The sequence below is a fragment of the Hylaeus anthracinus genome, unplaced genomic scaffold (genome assembly GCF_026225885.1).
Source record: "Hylaeus anthracinus isolate JK02 unplaced genomic scaffold, UHH_iyHylAnth1.0_haploid 3, whole genome shotgun sequence".
NCBI classification, from domain to species: domain Eukaryota; kingdom Metazoa; phylum Arthropoda; class Insecta; order Hymenoptera; family Colletidae; genus Hylaeus; species Hylaeus anthracinus.
Genome location: NW_026535284.1, coordinates 470,708 through 494,395, shown reverse-complemented (window position 1 = coordinate 494,395; position 23,688 = coordinate 470,708). Strand labels below are relative to the sequence as shown.

At 37.3% G+C, this 23,688-nt stretch overlaps 2 protein-coding genes across 3 annotated transcripts in view; both read left to right on the top strand.

Moving 5' to 3' along the window:
• Nucleotides 1-16,798, top strand: part of LOC128894232 (carotenoid isomerooxygenase) — a 50,390-nt gene extending 33,592 nt beyond the window's left edge. Inside the window, exons 8-11 of one of the 2 annotated variants that reach the window (XR_008461482.1) lie at nt 10,354-10,800; nt 11,564-11,662; nt 12,210-13,490; nt 16,490-16,798. Coding sequence is in view for 1 of the 2 variants with exons in the window: in XM_054155840.1 (XP_054011815.1) it covers nt 10,354-10,800; nt 11,564-11,662; nt 12,210-12,380 (717 nt within the window). In the remaining variant the exon portion in view is untranslated. Of the gene's footprint in view, nt 1-10,353; nt 10,801-11,563; nt 11,663-12,209; nt 13,714-16,489 lie in introns of those variants that run through there. The other variant, XM_054155840.1, reaches the window with a different exon arrangement.
• LOC128894256 (uncharacterized) overlaps nt 1-23,688 on the top strand; it is a 70,272-nt gene that overhangs the window by 17,577 nt on the left and 29,007 nt on the right. The window lies entirely within an intron of this gene.

The following is a 23,688-nucleotide window of genomic DNA, read 5'->3' as shown; positions in this document are numbered from 1 at the left end:
TTTAAGGGTATAGACACGGGTAATGCAGCGAGATGACATTACCAGCAAAAGTGGGCCTAAAAAGGGGTTCGCGATTTTTCGCTTTTCGTCCTTATATTAGCATATTTTGGACAGGGCTTATTCGAAAGAGGAAGGTCCAACGAAGAGTGCTCTGGTCATGATAGAACGATAGTGTGTTGATATTTAATAATATGAGCGTCCAAAGTTGAACAAAAGTCGAGCAAAACACATCCGTAGAATGGAAGTATTTTTAGGTTACTAAATGGATTTTGTGACTCGAATGATGACCAGATCACCCTTCGTTGGACCTTCCTCTTTCGAATGAGCCCTCATTCAACCCAAAATATGCTAATATAAGAACAAAAAGCGAAAAATCGTAAAAACATTCCCAAAGACGAGTTCCACCATTTTTTCGATAATGCAGAGCAAGTTACGTCACAAATTTAGTTCAGACAATCGATAGGAGATGGCGCTTACTGAGGACGACTGCCTACGTGATGTCGATACAATTGCGATGTTGCTGTTCTCACAACAGTGTCTCTCTACACTGTTGCCATTTCACTGAGGTCAAAATCGCGCTTAGCATCCCGATCCCGTATCCTTTCATTTGCCAGCGTCGACTCTCAGTCTCTCTTCCTTCTTCATCGAACTGTTTCTTTCTACTTTCGTCGTCGCTTCGAAACTCTAGCTTTGCGCTGAACGCTGTTCGATCCCGGTAGGAGTCACTCTTTTTTTTACTTTTTCTTCCGTTTGTATCATGTTTTGTTATGGAAACTACCTTTTTATATATTAATAGTATTTTTATACAATATTGTGCAATTTTTATGTTTTTTATCGCTTTGAAAAGAAGTCATGATGTGAAAAGAGTTTCTACAAGCTTTTATAAAAACTTACATTATAGTTTGAAAATAACAATTTAATTATATTAAACAAACGTAGCACAACTTCTTTCTTCTTTCTTGTTTTTCCTTTTCTTTCTCTTTTTTTTCTTCGTTTCTTTTATTCTTCCTTCTTTTTTCTGACTTCTTTTCCAATGCGATAAAAAACAAAAAATTGCATAATATTCTATAAAAATAATCTTAATATATAAAAACGTAGTTTCCATAACAAAACATGGTACAAATGGAAGAAAAAGTAAACAAAAAAATAAGCGACTCCTACCGGGATCGAACCGCTTCCAGCGCAAAAGATTGCCTTCGCAACATGGCACTCTACCGACTATGCAACGCTGCATCTATAATACCTCCGACTCTTATATGGTTGGCACTCGTCAATCAAAATTTAGCTATTTTTAAAAATTTGTTTCTCGAAAACGAAAGAGAGTCTCGCCTTCTCACTTGCAGAGATTGTCCTACATACCCTTCTTTACATATGAAAAAAATTTGATTAAATAATTCGGGGGACACTAGGCGATGTCTCCTTGTAAGCTATGTGAACGTGGGACTTGACTTAAAAAATTAATTTTTTTTACGGAAACTGATAGTATTTCGTTTGTAGTTTCATCAATTGATGAATGAAAAAAAATTGTAACAACCTAATACTAAAATTGAAACGAAACACTATCATTTTCCGTAAAAAAAAGTTAATTTTTTGGCAGTTGGCTCTCAGGTTCACATACCCTAGTAGCACAAAATATTGAATACATATTCATCCAATAAAAGAGATTGAATCTCATTTTAATATTTAAATATACATACGATATTTATTCTAGATTTAGAAAAAAATATTTTTTTTTAAGTATAAAATAAATATCTATTCAATATTTAGAATGCAATATTTTTTTCCAAATATAAAATACATATTTATTTGATATTCATAACAAAATATTTTTTCACGATTATAAAATAGATATTTATTTAATATTTGCAACAATATATTTTTTCCCGAATATAAAATATATATTCATCTGATATTCAAATTCCTACCGAGGTAAAAAAAATTAAAATATCTTGTTTTAATTGAATCCAATCACAAGAAATAAAGTAATAAAAGTAACATCTATGAATAAATGAAACACAATATAAAATTGATTTAATTTCTTTTTGAATCTCATAATTTTCAAGATTTATTCAACATTGCCCGAATATTCAATACGCATCTTCTAAACATAAATTTCACATTATCCGAATATTTTTTAAACGCTTCTTTTAAAAAAATTACCTTTTTTTTATACAAAATAGTATTACATAATATTTCTTTTGTAGTTGATTGTAGTAACAGCTGTTTCGTTTATAGTTTTTTCAATTAATAAATAAAAAGAATTGGGAAAATGACCCGCACCCGACTTCGAGATATGTCAAATCTGTTTATTCTACGTGATTCAGAATCATTTGTAGTTGTTTGTAGTGATTTCCCTAAAGAGGAATTTAGAAGCATTGAAAATTCACAAAGTTAATTCTTGGACGGTTAAGCAAACGTTATAACTTCTAAAGCATTCTAGTACAAACGAAAGGAAAATCAACTACAAACCATTCTGAATTTCATCGAAAAAGCGGATTTAAAAAATATTAAAAATTAACGAAGTTAGCTCTTGGGAGGTTAAAAAATTGTTTATAACTCTTAATCTACTCAACTTCAAACGAAACGAAAATCACTACAAACAACTACAAACGATTCTGAATCACGTGGAAGAAACAGATTTGAGATATCTCGAAGTCGGGTGCGGATCATTTTCTCAATTCTTTTTATTTAATAATTGAAAAAAACTAAAAAAGAAACTGTCGTTAATACAATTAACTACAAACGAAATACTACCATTTTATATAAAAAAAAGTTAATTTTTTTAAAGTCACCAGGTTCACAAAGCTTTTTAAAATGTACTTAAATGAAACTTTTAATTTCACTGTAATTTAACACTGTGAACCGTTCGTGCGTCGAAAAGTGCTCTTGTGAGTACGTATAGTCGCTTGCTCGTCGGTTGGCGCGCGGTCATCAAGCTAGAGGAGTACTGAGGGGACAGGGGATCGCTCAGTCCTCTAGAGAAAGGGACGTTCGGTCCGCCTAAACTTCCCCCTTTTTTTCGAGCTGTCACACTGCATAGGCGTATTCTGATACCTGAATAGTGACCTGGCTCCGTTGTTCGTGCGGGCGTCCGGTGTTCGAGGGTTAACCTTACGCAAATGATTACTATTGCCCTCTCACTCTATCTTGTTCACGGTCTTCGTCTCGCGGTAGCGTTTGCCTAGGCCAATACCGAAGATGCGTGCGGGTAGAAGTGTCGACATTCCGTGCGCCAACTCAGCAGCAAGCGACTATACCTTTACGCATACATCGTATTGCGGCATTTAGATCACCAAACTGTAGCAGCAATAGCAGATTTCTTAGATTACTCTCCAGTCGAGAACAGGTATGAAGCGCTAAAGAGTTTATTAATTAACCGTTTCTCTGAGTCGGTGACAAAGGAGACGCAGAAGCTGCTTACGGATCTTGAATTGAACGGAAGGAAGTCTTCCGAGCTCTTGAGGGAGATGAAGCGTTTTGTTGGCTCAGACGTGTTAGAAAGGATATTGCAGACACTCTGGAAACAACGTCTGCCTCGAAGAGTTCAAGAGCTTCTAATTGTGACGGAAGGTGTAGATGGAGATAGAGAAGCAGGCGTATTTTGCTGATAGGCTGACGGAGCAAAACGAGTCTCAGATCACCCGGATCGCCACAGAGCCCAGAAATGAATATCGGGCAATTTTTGATATCTTGACTAAGGTGAATGAGATTGCAGTGCAGACAAATAAGTCAATAAGTGCGCTTACAGAGAAATTGGGAAGTGCGTTGGATACATAACGCCAGATAGACGCGCTTTCAAATCAAATGGCGCAGATGGTGTCTCTCCGTAGAAGGCCATACAGAAGAAATTCTTCATGGCGAGGAAGAAGCCGATCCCGGTTACAGAGTCCAAATAACGAGGGAGGTCTCTGTATTTTCACAGAAGATTCAGCGAAAAAGCATTCCGCTGCGAGAAACCTTGCACGTGGAAGGGGGCGGAAAACTAAAGTGGTCGCCCAAAATCGAGGCGGCAGGGGACGGCCATTCAAACAGCCGCCAGTTAATAGTTACCGACAGAGTTACTGGCCTACGTTTTTTAGTAGATACGGAAGCAGATATATCCGTACTACCAGTCAAAATGGTAAATAGAGGAGCCACATCATCGGAGTATAAACTTTTCGCCGCAAACGGTACAGAGATAAATACTTATGGGACCAGAATTATTACTCTAAATATCGGACTACGCCGTTCATTCAAATGGGAGTTTGTGGTTGCCAAGGTTAAGCAACCAATAATCGGAGCTGACATGCTGGAAAAATATGGGTTAGTCGATCTGCGAAACCGCAGACTACTTGATAACACAACCTCATTATCCGCAGAAGGACAAATATCAAAGTCTAACCAACCGACAATTTCAACCATTACAAATAATAATAGATATTTTAACCTTTTAAGAAAATTCATAGATATAACTAGGCCGGTACAGAAACATCGATTACCCTTGCACTCATCATCAGTCAAGCATCATATAGTCACCACTGGTAGACCAGTCGCAGAACGTGCCCGAAGGCTGCCTCCCGAAAAATTAAAGGCAGCGAAGGAGGAAATTAAATACCTCGTGGAACAGGGTATTTGCAAACCTTCGTCTGGAGAATGGGCCAGCCCACTGCACATGGTGCCCAAAAAGCCTGAAGGGTGGCGATTATGTGGAGACTACAGGCGACTCAATAGTTTAACGGTGCCCGATAAATATCCTGTACCACACGCTTTTGGAAATCATCAGCTTAATGGCACCAGGATATTCAGTACACTAGACTTGACCAGGGCATATCACCAGATTCCTATTGCTGACGAAGACGTATCAAAAACAGCGATAATCACGCCTTTCGGACTTTATGAATTTTGTGTGATGACGTTTGGATTAAGAAATGCTGCCCAAACGTTTCAGAGATACATGGACCAAGTGCTTTGGGGTTTAGATTTCGCCTCATGTTATATAGACGATATCTTGGTAGCTTCCTCAAATGAAGAGGAACATGAGGAACATTTGAAGGAAGTATTCCAGAGGCTTCAAAAGTACGGATTGTCCATAAATGTGGCAAAATGCGTTTTCGGTAAAGAAAAGATAAAGTATCTGGGTTACCAAATAGATAAGATGGGAACCATACCCTTACCGGAAAAGGTAACCGCAATTGCGGAATATAAAAAGCCAGGAAACGTGAGCGAGATGCGACGATTCTTAGGAATAGTTAATTTTTATAGAAAATTTGTGAAGAATGCAGCTGAGATACAGGCACCTCTGCACATGTATTTAGAAGGTGCAAAAAGAAAGGACAAAACTCCAATAAAATGAAATGCAGAGGCAGAAAAAGCATTTACAGAATGCAAAAAATCATTAATCGACGCCTCTCTTTTAGTGCACCCGGCAGAAAATGCCGAAATTTCACTAATTACCGACGCCTCGGATATAGCAATGGGAGCAGTGCTACAACAAAGAAATGGGAAATTTTGGCAGCCAATTCGATTTTTTTCAAAAAAATTTTCTACGCAGCAAAAACGCTACAGTACCTACGATAGAGAGTTAACAGCTATTTATACAGCAGTCAAATATTTTAGACATATGTTGGAAGGGAAACATTTTTCAACATCAACGGATCACAAATTAAGCTATGCTTTTCAACAGAACCTAGACAAAGCATCACCTAGGTAAGCCAGACAATTTGACTTTATAGGACAGTTTTTCACGAATATACAATACATTCCAGGGAAGGAAAATCAAATAGCAGACGCATTGTCACGATTGGACGTGATTAGCCTGACAACTGTGATCAGCGCAGAAGAACTCCTGCATATTCAAGAAAATGATGAGGAGTTAAAGAAAATTTTAGACGGTCATACTTCTCTGATACTAGAGAAACAGCCAATAGATAATACACAAACTGAAGTATATTGTGATACTTCTACTGGACAAATTAGACTTTTTATTCCCGAAAGTTTAAGGAGACGAGTTTTTAATAGATACCATAACTTGGGACACCCCAGTGGTCGAACAACTAGGAAGATTATAGCGAAGGATGTAGTTTGCCCATCCATGAGTAAGGAGATATTAAATTGGACACGTACATGCAGCCACTGTCAAAGAGCCAAGGTATCACGTCACACAAAGACAACGCCAGAACAAATCCCGATACCAGAGAACGTTTCAAGCACGTTCATCTAGATATAGTTGGACCCTTACCTGAAGTAAAAGGTTATAAGTATTGTTTGACTATGATGGACAGGTTTAGTCGTTGGCCAGAAGCTATCCCAATAAAAGACATTACTGTCGATTCAGTAGCTACAAATTTCTATCAACACTGGGTAGCACGTTTTGGAGCTCCAGCCACAATTACGACGAATAGAGGTACGCAATTTGAAGCTAAGCTATTTTTAAAGCTCACAAATATTCTAGGGTGCAATAGAATCAGAACCTCAGCATACCAACCTGAAGCTAATGGGTTGTTAGAGCGATGGCATAGATCGCTGAAAACTGCAATTATGTGTCACGAGAAAGAGAACTGGTTGGAAGTTTTACCAACGGTTTTATTGGGACTACGAACCAGTTTTAAGGAAGACTTAGGAGCTACTGCAGCAGAAATATTATACGGGACTACTCTCAGGATGCCCGGAGAATTTTTTAATGACAATAGATCAGATAATTTTACAATAGATAAATTTAGAACTTATATGCAGCAGGTTAAGCCAAAACCCACGGCACACCATGATCAGAAACAACATTTTGTTTTCAAGGATTTATGGACATGTTCGCATGTTTTCATCAGGACAGAAGCGCTTAGAAAAGCGTTAGAACCTCCATATGAAGGTCCTTATAAGGTTGTAAACAGGGATCCATAATATTTCACTATAGAGATAAAAGACGATAAACAAAATATTGCCATAGATAGATTGAAACCAGCATACATTGAAAAGGAGAAAGAAGAAAAGCCACTGAGGACATATTCAAGGAAGTCATCGTCAGCTCACACTTCCATTGTGAGCGAGTTGGAGGGGGGGGGGGGGGTGGCGACCCCTACCGATGCTGGCAGAAAGAAAAAAGTCAATTTTCATGACAACGCTATCTGTCGTTTCCGGTTTTGGAAAGCAAGCGAACTAGGGAAAACGTGTTCAGTCTAGTTCCGATATTACAAGAATACAAATCTGATTTTTCGCAGCATTATGATTAAAAAGTTTTTTTTTCATTTATTTGTCCGAGGAGTTTTACGGAGTCGAAAGATTCTTGTCTTGTGGTGTTTAACACATTTGAGAACGCCACACTACTACATACATATAATCCGTGAGACACACACCCAACAGTATGGTCCCACGTATGTGTATTTAATTCACCCGAACAATAATATAAACAATAATATAATTCGAACAATAATATAAAAATGCATATATATTCACATAATAAAGTGTAAACATTTAAAATCAGCTAGAATCGTGGCTTTGCGCCTAAGAACATGATCACTCATGATCTTAATCGAAGAACCGTGACTCTTGCTGGTTTTAAATGTTTACGTATATATATGTATTCATTCATACATACGATTGCATTACAATCCACACACTCATACACATTCGTACATATATAATAAATATGAAAATACAAACGCAACAATAATATAAAAATGCACATACAGGGTGTCCCAGAACTCCTATAAGAACCGGAAATGGGGAGTAGCTGACACGATTCTGAACAACAATTTCCTTTGCAAAAATGTTGTTGGAGGCTTCATTTTTGAATTATTAACGAAAAAATTCTGAAGGGCATCTTGATTAAAATTACGCGGAATAAATGAATGAAATCCAAGACTCTGCAGGTGTGATTTTAAAAATTTTAAATTTCGAAGGGTCGTCACCCAATTCTGCAGAACCTTCGGACGCTCCTTATCCGCAGGCTTTCTTTTAATAAACTTCATGCTGCGAAAAACTGAAATTGCTTTATTCCAAACATTAGTTAGGGTCGTATCTGTTCTGTGTGTCTGATTTGCGACTCTACTATTGACACTGTCGAACGTATTATTCGTAAAATGAATAAGTTCAGCAGTGTCAATCCCTTGATCCGACATTTCCCGCGTACCACACATACTTTTGACCTTGTTACGACTCGCAAATGTCATAATGGATCCAACTGATCGACTAAAAACTTGGGCGCAATATTTAACTTTCATTTTTGGAATTTTTGAAGAAATAACATGTTTTGCAGTAAGTTTCTCCAGGAGTCGGTTCTCCGAAGAAACATTACTGCTATCAATAAAATATAAATCTTCCACGTGTGACCATTATATAATAAAAATAGAGAGGCACACATGCACCAAATAAACATGTGCTTACGTGTCGAGACTTGTTGTGATGGAAACGGACAGAGCTTTCCGGTAGATATAATATTTAACTATTACATCTAGTATTTTTTTAAATATTTAATACCTTTAAGGCCTTTCCTGATAGCCGGTTGAACTTGATTCCTTTGGACAGTGAAACATGTAATTGTAACAAAGAATTAATAGAAGCACTTTTTAAATGACACGCATAATACTAAATACCTATCATAACTAAAAAAAGGAATGCAATAGAAGATAATATTATTGTAAGGTAATACACTCACCTCTGGATGATCCAGGAAGCACATTATAGGCAAGTGCGTCGAAGTCTCTGCTGGTCCCAGGTCCCACGTAGTCCTTAGGTCCCACGTTATCCATTGGTCCTACGTTGTCCTTAGGTCCTACGTTGTCCATAGGTCCCACGTCGTACATAGGTCGCACGTTATCCATTGGTCCTACGTTGTCCTTAGGTCCTACGTTGTCCATAGGTCCCACGTCGTACATAGGTCCCACGTTGTCCTTAGGTCCCACGTTATCCTGGTATCCAATGGTGAGCACAGGTTGATCTATATTAACAAAATTATATAACATTATATATACACTTAATGTTGGAGGTCTTCTCATTTATATGTGACGTACTAAGTGTATTAAGATCAAAAACTTACGTTCTTCTTCTTCTTCAATTTCCATTACAAGTTCCACCTGTTGCTCGATAGATGTGGCAGGTGCTAATAGAATTTAATAAATATTTTCTTTAATAATTTGTTAAATGTAGTTTAAAAAGTGTATAGTCAATTATTACCTGGTAAGTTGCAGCTTGGTACTGCATGACTTGTACGCTTTGATCCAATCCATTCAACGCGGTAATAAATTTCGAAGTGGTCCCCACAAACCACTCGATTTCTCAACCGGCTCAACCCGCCTTGCCCCACCCTGTCCCTCCTGTTCGTATTCTAACAAAGGAAAAATACGGCTTTTATATATTTTGAGTAATTCTTTAGTATTTTTATAAAAATAATAACTATTTATCTTTTTAATAATTAATAATTTCGAAACTTTAAATAATTAAAAATTAATAATTAATAATTTCGAAATTTTTTCTAGATATGATTTCAATAAATAATCAAATGTACTGTGAGCCGAAAAAGAATTCGGACACCTTTTAAATGCTTTTAAAATGCAATTGAAATGAATTGAAAGGAAAGGACAAAGCAGGACAAAAGAAAGCACGGGAAAAACCCACCTTGTCCTTTCGTATTGTAATAAACTATATAAAAGCCGTATTTTTTCTTTTAGTAATTATTTAGTATTTTTATAAAAATAATAACTATTTACCTCTTATTATTATCCATAATCGGTGTGAACTAAAAACACTATCGCAGAACCACGCAGAACCGACAGCACGCAGCAGCACACAGCATTTACTTGCACCGTGCACTTGCATGCACTCGCTATCACGTTATGACCATATGGAGTTGAAATTTTGCCGCACTTTGCCGAGCGCGTTCGGCATAGAATAAACGTACACAGAATATGAACTCAATGGTGCGAAAGGAGTGACAGTAGCGCCATCATCCCCGACGGGCGCGAGTTAAAATCGGGCTTCAAGTTCACAAGAGTAGAGCTTGTAGACCCTGGTCGGATAGCGTTTGAACGCGCCCAGGGCCCGCTTGCACGCATAAACGATACTTACTGACTGCAGCAGCCGTGCGTCGAAAAATGCCCGCGGGGGCGGGTTTTGGGTGCAATTTCACGCGTCCGCAGGCCCGTGCGTCCAACCGTTCGTACGTCGAAAAATGCTCTCGTGAGTACGTACTTTAACATGCACGACAATAACGCGTTCACGGAGCGTACCAACTACGCGACATTGGTAGCGCTGGCTAGTCAATCGCTGACGCTCCTGCAGATGGCGACTTAGCAGTCTCGCGGAATGTTTGAAATAGCGTCGTAAACTCCAACAATTTCTCATTTTTTATCAGATAATAAAAATATATCCCGTTCATGTTCACAGAATATACACAAGAATCCTGACTACGCTAAGATGTTCCGCGGCAGACCCTTGCGATTCGTATTGCCAATGAAGCGTACACAGTTAGATGTTCCATTGGAGTACAATTTGATCACTGTAAAAACGGTGAACCAAGGCCTGGTATCATTCCAAGACGTCAAGAAATCTCTTAACAATCAAGACGCTAGATCAGACACGGAGTTCCTCGATGATTCGGCAAATGAAAATCCTGTTAACGTTAATACGAATAGCAAAAATGATTACAGAAATATTATTCACAGAAAGGCCGCTGCTCATAGACTTCCGGATGGCAACATTTACCTAAAACCAGAACTCCTCTGCGATTTGGGCTGCGAGACTCCGCGTCTCAATTATGATTATTTCTTTGGCAGAGAGTACCGTTACTTCTACGCAATTTCTAGTGATGTGGACTTGGACAATCCTGGAATGGTAATTGCACGTTGGTTGCATTTTTGCAGTTTGTTTATACAGTGTCTATCCCAAAACTAATAAATAGACTGATCTTTATGCGGATCTTTATGCAAAATAAAATCTTTGCAATCGTACCTACAACAATGGAACCTAAATAGGAATTTATTTTACTCTGCAAAAATATTATAATATGTATTTTACTTTCAATTTTTTGTTTTATATTATTCCATATTGTGTGCATTTTGTAGTTTCTTGAATTCTCAAAAACCATAGGACGATAAGCATAGCAAATTGGCATAGCAAGCATAATGAAATATTGGAAATGGTGTATAAATAAATGATAGAATACTAAATTTATAGATTAACTTTAGCTTTATTCACTAAATTGTCCCGAGCAAACTGTTATCTTTTCTCAACAAGGAGCTGCACATGACTGACCGATGAACGTTAAAAGAAAAACAGTAGAAAGAATTTCTGGCTGTATACAGCGTAGTTTTAGCACATCTGTTTAGTCTTTAGTAAACTACAGGAAGGGTCCTCTCAGGCACTTGAGAGGGTAGGCTCTGCTGTAGCAGTGAGGAATTATTGAATTGTTGTTTAGACTATATCTATCTTAGAGATTTCCGAGAATATGTAAAATATCATTGATTATAAAAAAAGAAGTTAAGAAACTACAATTTCCCCCAAATTTTGGGGGGAAATTGATCGATGTACAAATACATTCTACACCCACTGTAAGTCCGTAATAATGATCATTAACGCATGAAATGTTACTTGATAGATCATCAAGGTGGACGTGTTGAAGAAAACGAGAAAAACGTGGTGCGAGAAGAACGTTTATCCCAGCGAACCAATCTTCGTGCCGGATCCCAATGGGAAGGTGTGTGCAATGATGAAAAAATTTCTTTGTTTGTTGATGTTACTCACGTGTTGTCCATAATAATACGTTCACTGCCATTTGGTAACCATTTTAAACTCTTTAGATTACCTTCATATTTTATTTTATCAAATTACGACATATATCTACTAGGAAGTTCTGCTAGGCTAGATCAGATTGTACCGCAGTTTCTAGGAGAATCTCCTGAGTAAGGGCACATGACAAAAATATTCCATGACTTCCTCGAGCAGTAGTTAGGCTTAAATCTATATTACGGCAGAACTCAATGATTTATTTATTTCATTAACTTTACATGTATTTATTAGAGGCAATTCTTTAACTATTAAAAATGAACAAACAAAAAACTGGAATACAAGTTCTTTGGTAATAAAAAAATGATTCCAAATTTGAGTCCTACTTGGTAACTGATTGTTTCTCCTTCACATGCTATAGTTAAGATAGTGAATGATAAGAGGTGCAAAGATTTTGCAGTCAACGTGTTAACAAGCTCACATAGTAATCTTTTGATGTATAATTTTATATATTTCAGAATGAAGACGATGGCGTCGTCTTAAGTGCCATTGTCTGGTCAGAGAAGGAGACACAGGTGGGTCTGCTGATTCTAGACAGCGTGACTCTCACAGAAATTGCTAGATCAACCTTCGAAACTCCTGGACCAGTGCCAAAGTGCTTACATGGCTGGTTTACCTCGGCTAAGTAGAGTAAACTGAGATTACAAAATTGCGAGCATCGGATTTCCCACCTGTACAGAAAATATTACCTAGATTTACTGCTTATGCAATACAGACCGCAGTAATTGGTGTTGTAAATTACTGGACGGTTAGATTTTCTGTATACTGGTGAAGTATACTACATTTTCTACGTTGTATGATCGATTGCGGTTTATCATGTATTTCGTTGATGGTTTTGACATTAACATAGCTGTTCAAGGCTTTAATAGTTCCTTTTGAAGTTGGATTACAATATCCGAAATACAGGGCAAGAACGAGTACTTATATGCCATTCAAAGATATCGTCAGCACAATATGTAAATAGTATAATAAATTATTTAATGTCTTCCCCTGATTGTACAGTGTAGTTATACTTGACGATTAATGTCGCATAAAACTTTGTTGTCGAGTAACACAATAAATTTGCAACAAAACGTGATCAATTGTAAACTATTTGTCAGATGGAATGTAAAATGCCCTACGAACTTCTGTTTTAAATTAACATGTTCACTACCACGCAAGTTTTACATTTTTTCCTTGAGGGCTACGAATAATGTTACTGCAACCGCAAAAGATAAACATTGATCACTGATGACTATCGTGACAGTAAACGTGTTAACACTTTAAATTATAATATGTCATTGTTATATCATGTAATAAAACACGGTATCTCTTCGTATAATATTTAATCATCTGTTAAATATTATTGTGAACAAGGCTTCCACTCGTAAACCGTATCCATTGGATAAGATACTCTGACACTTCAATAGCATTACAACTTTTTCAGGGGTGAATGGGATACTGATATTGGCATGCGTCGCGTAGCTTAAGTCTTTAAAGGTTACTGTACTGGTGTCATGGTTCATTGACTATTAATAACCGAGCTAACGGTGCAGTTCACCGGTTACCTATGAAGGTCTAATCCCTTGGCGTTGTCTGTTATAATTTCTTCAATTAGAAAACCTCAAGAATAAGTCCTTACAAAGCATAAGATTAGAGTTGAACGGGGGCTTCAACTATACGACCTTAATGAACCGGAGCACGAAGAAAGGATTGCTTTTCTCAAAATCGGATCTCCAGGCTTCGGCCTTTGGTAGGAGGTAAAATATGTTTAACCCTTTGCGATCGTATTTAATTTAGACATGAGTGTCGTACTGGTTGGAATTCATTTCCGATGAACAGGCAGTGATACATAATATGCAAGATTGTGGAGGGTCAACTAGATTTATTAATCCTTTTGTGAACTTTAGATGTATGTTTACACAATAATGTGTTTTAATGTTATATTTTTATATAAAAATTATATTTTGTAATTCTCCATCATGTGGTCTATTTCGGTAACTTTTTTTTGCTATTTTGGAGTATTATTTTGGAAATATCTTAAGGATGTATGGGAGGTACAATCAGAGACAACTGTATATGAAATTTGAATTAATCGAGTATCTGTGTAATTACGACATTTAAATAAACAAACTTATACTTATAAGCTTGTTTCTAATGACAAGTTTATAATTTAACACGAATGTTTTTGTTTCTATTTAATTTTAGAATGAAATTCTTAATATTTTTAATCATTAATAAAGAAACTTGGCATTGGAAATGCCTTGAATTGAACTTTAAGTAATAAAAATACAGAGAAAGTGTAAATTGATATATGGATGAATACAATATAAGATTAATATAGTTCTTCTCCACCACAGCAAAGATTAGTATGGTTTTTTGCTGCGGTGGCTAAGAACAGACATACGACCGGAACGGTAATAAAATAATTTTTGGAAAAAAAATATAACCGACTTCGAAAAAATATTAAAATTGCACTAAAAAGTATGAAATGATTTCTATTTCATTTATATTAAATGATATTCAATAATATATTACATTTCTATTTCCTTTATATTCCATTATATTGAATAATCTTTTCGTAGTCGGCGCAAAATTAAAAATTTTTAATTTCTGCTTGAGTCAGTTTTTTGCGAAGGCGGCAATGTTCAATGCGTTTAATGTATACATGTATACTGTCTACGTGAAAGTCCAGGTCGGTTCCCAGGGCTTGTTGTTGGCAATAGACTTCCCCAGAAAAAGAGGACCCAAAAGCAAAACGCCCTACAATTGCTTAAGACTAGAGTTTTACGTGGTTTCCGAGTACTTGCCTCGATGAAATGTAATAATAGAGAGGGCTTATCTTTCCATTCTCTTTCCTGGTTGGCTGTGTGAGGGGTCGTTAGAATAAGAAACCCTACCAGTGGTCACTGGTACTAATAATCAGTTATTAGGCACCCGTTTCTAGTTTTACAAACCCATCACCTTCATGTGGGTGCAGGTATGGCCGTATAACCGGGGTACTGTCCTATGGAACGCTCAGCCAGACAATAAATGTCTATGTGAAAGTTCTGTCTGACAATGAGTAGATTTGGAATAGTTTTTTGTGGAGGCGCCGATGGTGAAAAGTGTTAATGTATATGATGTCTAAAGTAGATATGATGTAGCAATAATTTAAGGGCATACGTTTTGTCCCTCCGACAGAAAGTTAAACCAAATTTGGTAATTTTTAATGTAAATAATTTTTGATTTAAAAGATTATTTAACATTATTTGATATAAAGGAAATATAATTGTAATATATTATTGAATATCATTTAATATAAATGAAATAGAAATTATTTTATACTTTTTAGTACATTTTTAATATTTTTTCGAAGTCGGTTATATTAGTTTTCCAAAAATTATTTTATTTCGCTCTTTTTAGTGGCAATCTATAACCGATAGGTTTCATGCAATAACAATAGTTATGAGCAATATACAGGATGACCCAAAAACGTTGGAGGTCCTTGGAAGGGGTGGTTCCGGGACGGGTGGGGTGGTGATTTGAAACAAGTTTTCCTTAGCGAAAATGGTGTTCGAGGCTTCGTTAACGGGATATTCCAGAAACAGAAACTCGCGCTCTGATTGGTCGGGGGTTTCTGTCAATATCTCCTTAACGAAGCCTCGAACAACATTTTCGCTATGAAAAAATTGTTTCGAATCCCCCCCCCCCCCCCCCCCGAAACACACCATTCAAGGACATCCAACATTTTTGGGACACCCTGTATAGTTGAAAATGAGATATTAAGTATGAATGTGCAACTAAATGTGAAAGGATTGACTGCGTTTGGTAAATTTTGCACCAACAATGGTTTTATAAACAATGAAAGTGTCCATTAAATTTTGCAAATGGGAACATCACGAATTCATCTATCATGAAATGCGGAAGGCTTCATTGCAATCTGTTAATTCCTTGCAGAGTTACATAAAAGAATAGAAATTTTGCAATAACAATAGTTATAAGCAATAAGAAAAATCATTTTTGCAAAGTGATCAACTCGAAAACCTGTCCGGCAGCAAAATGTAAAGGGTTTCATCGATTTCATCGAATTCAGGCCGAACATACGTGAAATAGTACAATTTTCGATAAAAAGTGCAATAAAGTAGTAAAAAATGGAAGTAAGTCAAATGTCTCTTTAAGCTGTTAAATGTAAGAAGACTAAATCCGATTGGTCAATTTGTTTCGGAATAAGAAGCAATACAAAATTTTTCGGTTTTTTGCGAAAAAAACGGGTAAAAAAATGGGAAATCCCAAAATTTTTTGGTAATGGGACCACCCCGGAGATATGCTCTACAAGATGCAACAGGTTTCATCTCGATTGATCAAGCCGTCCGAACGTAATCGCGTAACATACATAAAAAAAAAAAAAAAAAAAAAAATACATGTCGAATTGAGTAACCTCGTCCTTTTCGAAGTTTGTTAAAAAAGCTTTGGTGGCTGAAAACGTAGTTTTTCGCTACCAAATAAAAAGTTCAAGTTTGACTGAATAAAAAAATATATATTTAATCAGCAATTGTACAAGAAATTCACTAACTCCAAAGCCATCAATTATTTATTTGTATGAATCATGCGCAAACTGTGCGTTGACAAAAAGAATTAACCAATTAATAAAATTTTAAATGATAAGATGTACATACTAATTAATACGAGGTTTGATATCCTCAATTACTTACGATTTATTAGAGCCTGTTAAGTATATTTTCTACTAACTTATAATTTGCATTTTGATCTGTTTCAGACCATTCTAACTTTGTTACACACGTAGGCTGATCTGTATTTTTGTGAAGCTGCTAGTCACTAAATGATGTACGCAATTTACGATGTTTTGAAGGCTTATAGACAGGAGAATATATAAACAATTTGCAATAAAATTTAGTGCAAGCAATTTAAAAAATGAGTATCTAGAATTTATTTATTTATTAACAGAACGATGATTCCAAATATACATCTAAAATTTCTAAGAAGGTTTTTTAATGAAAACATTAATCTGTTACCATGGACAGCACAATGTCCCCATCTGAAGAAAAATGTATGAAAATGAAAATTTCTTTTGTTTTTTTTGTGTTAAACCAAAATTACGACCTGCATCTGTCCCGCCGATAAGAGGTTTTAGTTGTGAGGTGCCCTACAAATGTGCGTCACAGTCGACTTAATTTGAATATTTTTTGTTGACAAAATTTGTACAGACTACTCAAATATGTATGAAAATAGGATAAAAAGTTTGATAGAACTAATTATTTTTTTCCGTTCCTAAAAAAATTCACGAAAAACCGCTTTTTTTAGACCTCCTAATTTTTTCTTGGTAAATATTTACTTTAGGGGAGGCATCTCCGATCACCTTGACCTTGACATATGTTATCAAGGACATGTTTTCGAGTAACTTTTTCTAACAACTTAACCGGCGCTCACTGCTCATTAAAAAGTTATTAATCAAAATGTATTATAAGTATTATACTAGAATCTGTGTATACAGGGTGTCTACGTATAAGTTCGGACATACGCAGGGTGTCAATTCTACAACAAATTTCCAACATAAAATTAGTCTTAGACATTTTTTTTGTTTCTTATTCTCGAGTATTTTTACTTTTAATATGTTTCCTGCGTTTTCGACTTGACACTCTTTAAACAGTCATAACTCCACCAAATTACAGTGCAAACTTAAAACTGAGTATACCATTCGAAAGAACGTTAAATTTTCCAACTCCCGGATATAAAACCAAAATTTATTACGTAAATTTAACACGTGAAAAATTAGGTTAAACTTTACATTGTGAAAATTTCAAAAAATTTAACTTTTTCTCTATCCGTTTTTCAGTTTCAAAGACATAGTTGTTTGGCGGGCATTCTTCGGGAAAAACTTCCTCGAAGTCTCAGCTTTTGAATAGTACTGTCAAAAAAATTGTACGGTGATATTTTCAGGAGAAAATGACGTTTAAATGCAGAAAAGCGTGGGTTTATAGGTGAAAATCGATATTTTACAACGAAAATTGACTTGTCACTTTAAAATTAATTTGACATAGGGTTTGATGTATTTTTTAGTGACACTCCCGCTCCCCACATAGGAGAAAAACCGATTTTTTGGCACCTCAAGCCTCTCCTAGCCGTGTGTAGACTCTGAGTGCGAGGTGAATAATAATTGTTTTTGAACATGTATCCATAAAATTTTCGTTTTTAGAGACTATTTAATCACAATCAACCTCGGTGTACTGATAGATAATATGGAGATTCGAACACGATCGATTTCATACAGCAAGAAATCGATGTTTTCGGCGCAGGAGAACCGATAAGTTTCGATTTAGGAGGCGGGCTTTTGAACGCTTTTCTGCATTTAAACGTCATTTTCTCCCGATAATATCACCGTACAATTTTTTTTGACAATACTATTCAAAAGCTGAGACTTCGAGGAAGTTTTTCTCGAAAAGTGCCCGCCAAACAACTATGTCTTTAAAACCGAAAACCGGATAGAGAAAAACTCAAATTTTTTGAAATTTTCACAATGTAAAGTTTGACCTAATTTTCCACTTGGTAAATTTACGTAATAAATTTTGGTTTTATATCCAGGAGTTGGGAAATTTAACGCTCTTTCGAACGGTATACTTACTTTTAAATTCGCACTGTAATTTGGTGGAGTTATAGCCGTTTAAAGAGTGTAAAGTCGCAAACACATAACAAATATTAAAAGTGAACATTTACGACAATAAGGCGACACAAAGAAAATGTCTAAGAGTAATTTTTTGTTGGAAATTTGTTGTAGAATTGACAGCCTGCGTATGTCCGAACTTATACGCAGACACCTTGTATGTACGTACGCTCGCGTAACAGGCCGCTGTAAACACACTCGCGTGCTTCAAACGTCAACATTCCAACGATAACAATTAGAAATGAAAGAGTACACAATACAGGAAAAATAGGGGCCCGGGGGCCTGCTCCCGGTCAGGGGTTTGGGGGCGAAGCCCTCAACAACGAATATGTAGCGCACCACGCAGATGTGTACACGGTTACCCTGAGGGGTGTATATATTTCTGCGGGGGGTCTGGGGGGCGTAACCTCCTAGCATGCGTATATCTTTGAGGCGTATGCTTTCAGCTGAAAAACCTTTTACAAAATTTAAAAATCTATGCTCGTAATGGGGGGCAGTGTCCCCCAGACCCTCCGCAGAGATGTAAACACTCCTCAGGGTAACCGTATACACACCTGCGTGGTGCGCTGCAGTATTGTCGCTTGCTGCTGAGTTGGCGCGCGGAAGGTCGACACCCTACCCGCACGCATCTTCGGTATTGGCCAGGTCAAAATACGCATTTTCGGTATCGGCCTAGGTAAACGGTACCGCGAGACGAAGACCGTGAACAAGATAGAGTGAGAGGGCAATAGTAATCATTGGCGTAAGGTTAACCCTGGAACACCGGACGCCCGCACGAACGACGGAGCCAGGTCACTATTCAGGTATCAGAATACGCCTATGCAGTGTAACTGCTCGAAAAGAAGGGGGACGTTTAGGCGGACCGAACGTCCCTTTCTCTGGAGGACCGAGCGATCCCCTATACCCTCAGTACCCCTGTAGTTTGGTGATCGTGCGCCAACCGAACAGCAAGCAATAATATTCGTTGTTGGGGCTTCGCTCCCAAATCCCCATTTCTTTTGGGAAATGTGTGGTGTATGGTTATCGTAATAACTTTTTAATAATCAGTGAGCGCCGGTTAAGTTGTTAGAAAAAGTTACTCGAAAACATGTCCTTGATAACATATGTCAAGGTCAAGGTGATCGGAGATGCCTCCTCTAATGTAAACAATTACATTTTTCTTTTACCAACATACGTTCCGCATAAGATTCATAATAATGATGGTTTTGTAGTTAAGAATGAATTATAGTCAACATACTTTCCGCAGCGAGTGCAGCACACTTTGTATTGCCTTGGATGTTCATCGATAAATGAAGATTGCTACTCTGCGTTCACGATAAGTTGGCGAGCCAAGGACACATTTCTCACTCTGTTCCACCTCTCCTGACCCATGCGCTATGTCGTCATTGGCTGCGGCCAGTGACAAGAAACGACGGCGAGGATATCGGGACAGAGTGAGATGAATTGATTTTACAGCATTGGCGTGGCTTCCTATCATAATGTTGATTAGAAAAAGATTCTATTTATTGCCGCAACATAGGGATACTGTTGGCTTCAGTCTTCTTTTCTTAATCAATCTCGGATTTTCGTTATCTTTAAGTGTTTATAGGACTGTATGTCAATATAAACACCCTTAAACTTAATATGTAATCGGCACTTTGATTAGGAGATTACGCCGATGCTGTAAAGTCGTCATTCCGTTTCACTCTATCTCGCTATGTTCGCTGTCGTCCGTTGGCCGTAGCCAATAAAGACGTAGCGCATGCTAGCAGGAGAGAGGGACAGAGTGAGAACCGGTGGCCTCCAAGGCACTATAGCAAAATCGAGTGCCGGCCTCCGGTGACCCCCACGACAGTCAACGTATCAAAGAGTTCACAAAAGACCACGGCATAAATTGGAAAAAATCGAAGGTAGGCCTCATAGAGTAGCAAAATACTGTAGTCAAAAACGTTAAAACATTTTGCGAGCAATGGCCGCGGATTGCGGTGAAGTATAAACAGAACGGTTACGGCCGAAGTCGTAAAGACCGAGCCAACCTAAACGGAAAATCTAATGCCGGTCCCTATGAATCAACGGACGTTCAACGTATTAAGGGTGCGCAGGAGCCAGAGCCAAACTCAGAGTTGACTTCAGCGACAGTGGCGGAAAAAGTAGGAAACTCCAGGACAAGGACAGAGAAGGCGATACAACAATTGCAGGAGAGATTAGGACAGAGCGATTAGACTAGCATGATTTTTTTGCCAGGATATTGAAGCAAAGAAGCAATATTTTCTAATAATTCTCGTTTTAATATATTTGTTACACTTTGGTGGATGCGACTCCAAGGTCTGATTTTGCAATTTCGGCCTTAAAACATCATAAACAATAAAATGAAGATAACAAATGTACGTTTATTGTTTATAAAGTTTTAAGGCCAAAATTACAAAATCAGGCCTTGAAGTCGCACCCGCCAAAGTGTAACGAATATATTAAAAACAGAATTATTAGAAAATATTGCTTCTTTGCTTCAATATCCTGGCAAAAAAATCATGCTAGCCTAATCGCCCTGTCCTAGTCTCTCCTGCAATTGTTGTATCGCCCTCTCTGTACCTGTCCCAGAGTTTTCTACTTCTTCCGCAAATGTCGCTCAAGTCAACTCGAAGTTTGGCTCTGCCTCCTGCGCACCCTTAAGAGGGTGTTCTTTTTTTCTAGGGTAAAAATGGATGTTGTTGTTGATATTGTTGTTTACGGCCTGTAAAATCTAATTACCAAATTAAACTAAAAAAAATTTCAAAATTGCTAAAATCGTTATAATCGTTTTGATATCACAGGTTGTTCTATTAGGTTAAAACACGAAACCATCAACGCATTTTTTCGAAACGCAGTTTTTTTAAATATTTTAACGCAATATCTAAAACTATATTTCATATCGGCTTAAAATTGTGCGTGTAAAGTACACTCCTGGCTATGGTGTAAAGAAATTTTTGATATCTTAAGTATTACGAATTTTTCAGGTCATTTAAAACATAACCACACTTATAATGAATAAATCAAAATCATTTTTCACCCCTTCCCTTTTATTTTTTACTAATTCGAAGGCAATTTTCGTAGCCGAAGTAATTGTCATGAACTGTTGAAATTTGGTACGTTTATTTATCCATGAATATGTAATTAACGTCGAACAGAACGGACCCAGAAAATTAACACGATCGAGTCTGCCCTGATAATCCGAGTCAATGAAGAATGAGTTTGTTTTAGTCACTATGAATGTGGCTATAGTGTAAACAAGGAAAAAAAGTAATAAAAAAGTCTATTTTTTTACTTAAAAAAGAAATATCGAAACTACACCATACACGCCAATATCAGTGTATCATTTGGCTTTTGAATAAGTTAGATGAAACATTGGGGAAACGGTGGAATATTTTTACGGTTTACTTAAACAATACGGATTTATACTAGAATCCTCGAATAATATCAACTACTACGAATCGAGCGGTGATAGCTTTAAATATCTTATTGTAATCACCTAAAACAGATTCTTCGAAGGATATGTCAATGCAGCAATCCGAGTTTGGGCTGTTCTTTACTTTGGGGCACCAAAAATTATTAACTTTTTTTTATACCATTTAGTAGTTTTTGATGCCCAGATTACGAAAATGCAGGTTAACATGTTAGGAATCCAACGGTTAAAAAAATACACGTGTGTAAAGTTGAGCATTTTTGACGAATTTAGCTGGTTAATCTGCCGCGATATTGGCTTTGACCGTGCGTTTGGCTGGTAATTAGGTCGGTAATAGCATTGTGTTGTAAACAGACGATCACAGATGGCGCGATTATTTGTTATAAACGCTTGTAACGGGTGCGGCAGCAATAATGAAACCCGTTTCTTCTATTCTTTTTTCTACATACTCCTTACACTTTGAACGGCCAACATAACAACGAAATCGGCCAGCTCCATGTTGTAACACTTCAAATAATTTCATTGGTTTTCGATAAACGGAACAATTCTTGCTAGTTTGCGCAAGCCCAAACGATCTAGCCCAGTGACTCCCAAAGTGGGTGTCACCGCCCCCTGGTGGGTGCTGCAGCGATTCAGGGGGGCGCTGATGGCCAATGTGGGCTGTAATTCAAAAGTTATTAACAAAAAAATAGAAACCAATTGGAAATAGTCAATCGCGGTGATTTAAGATTACTGGCTGACGAAAATAGAGCCGAGGATTACTAAATTGTTAGCAATACACCAGATTCATCCTTCTCATTACGATGATTTCGAATCTTTTAACTTTTTTTTGTACTATATTCTATTCCGAATTCAATAAATAGTTTCATAATTTCAAAGATCAATGTTTCTAATTTACACCTTCCTTTGCGCTTTCTATCGCTTTCCTCAGCTGCAACAATAATATTTACATAGGGTAACATTTTTTTCTGGAAAGGGTGCGGTAGGACAAAAAAGTTTGGGAACCATTGATCTAGCCCAACTGATTGCCGCTTCTTTCTAATTAGGCAAGTTTGATAAAAAAAAACACGTGATGACAATAAAATTTATATCATTATTAATTGTTGCGTTACTTCTTTACCCGTCATTTACTGTTCATTTATGACGCTTTCATCACGCATGGGGAAAAATGGGGATCCGGGGGCTAGTCCTCGGTCGGGGGTTTGGGGGCCAAGCCCACAACAACGAGTACTGCAGCGCACCACGCAGCTGTGTACACGATTGGCCTGAGGGGTGTTTATAGTTTCGCGAGGATCGAGAGGGCGTAGCCCCCCGCTCGGCAGGGGATCTGGGGGCGCAACCCCCCAGCTCGCGTCTAGTTTCAAAGCGTATGCTTTTTAAATTTTGTAGAAGGATTTTGAGCTGAAAGTATACGTCTCGAAACTGTAGACACCCGTTACAATCGTTCATAACAAACGATCGCGCCATCTGTGATCGTCTGTTTATAACACAATGCTATTATCGACGTAATTACCAACCATGAAGACTGTATACGGAGATCCAACTCCCTAAGGAAGTTACTAGAAAATTGTTATCAAAATCCCGAGCTTGAAGTTATGAATATTTCGTCTACTTGCAGCGCAAGTGCGCACAAACTACTGTATATATTATCATACACATATGACACATATATATCGTAGTCTGTATTCAGTTGCGCCGCGAGTGGTAGAAATATTCATAACTTCAAGCTCGGGATTTTGATAACACTTCTACACAACACAGTTAGGACTCCTTATGCAGTCTTCATGTTACCAACCAAACGCACGGTCAAAGCCAATGTAACGTCGGATTAACCAGCTAAATACGTCAAAAATGCTCAAATTTACACACGCGTATCTTC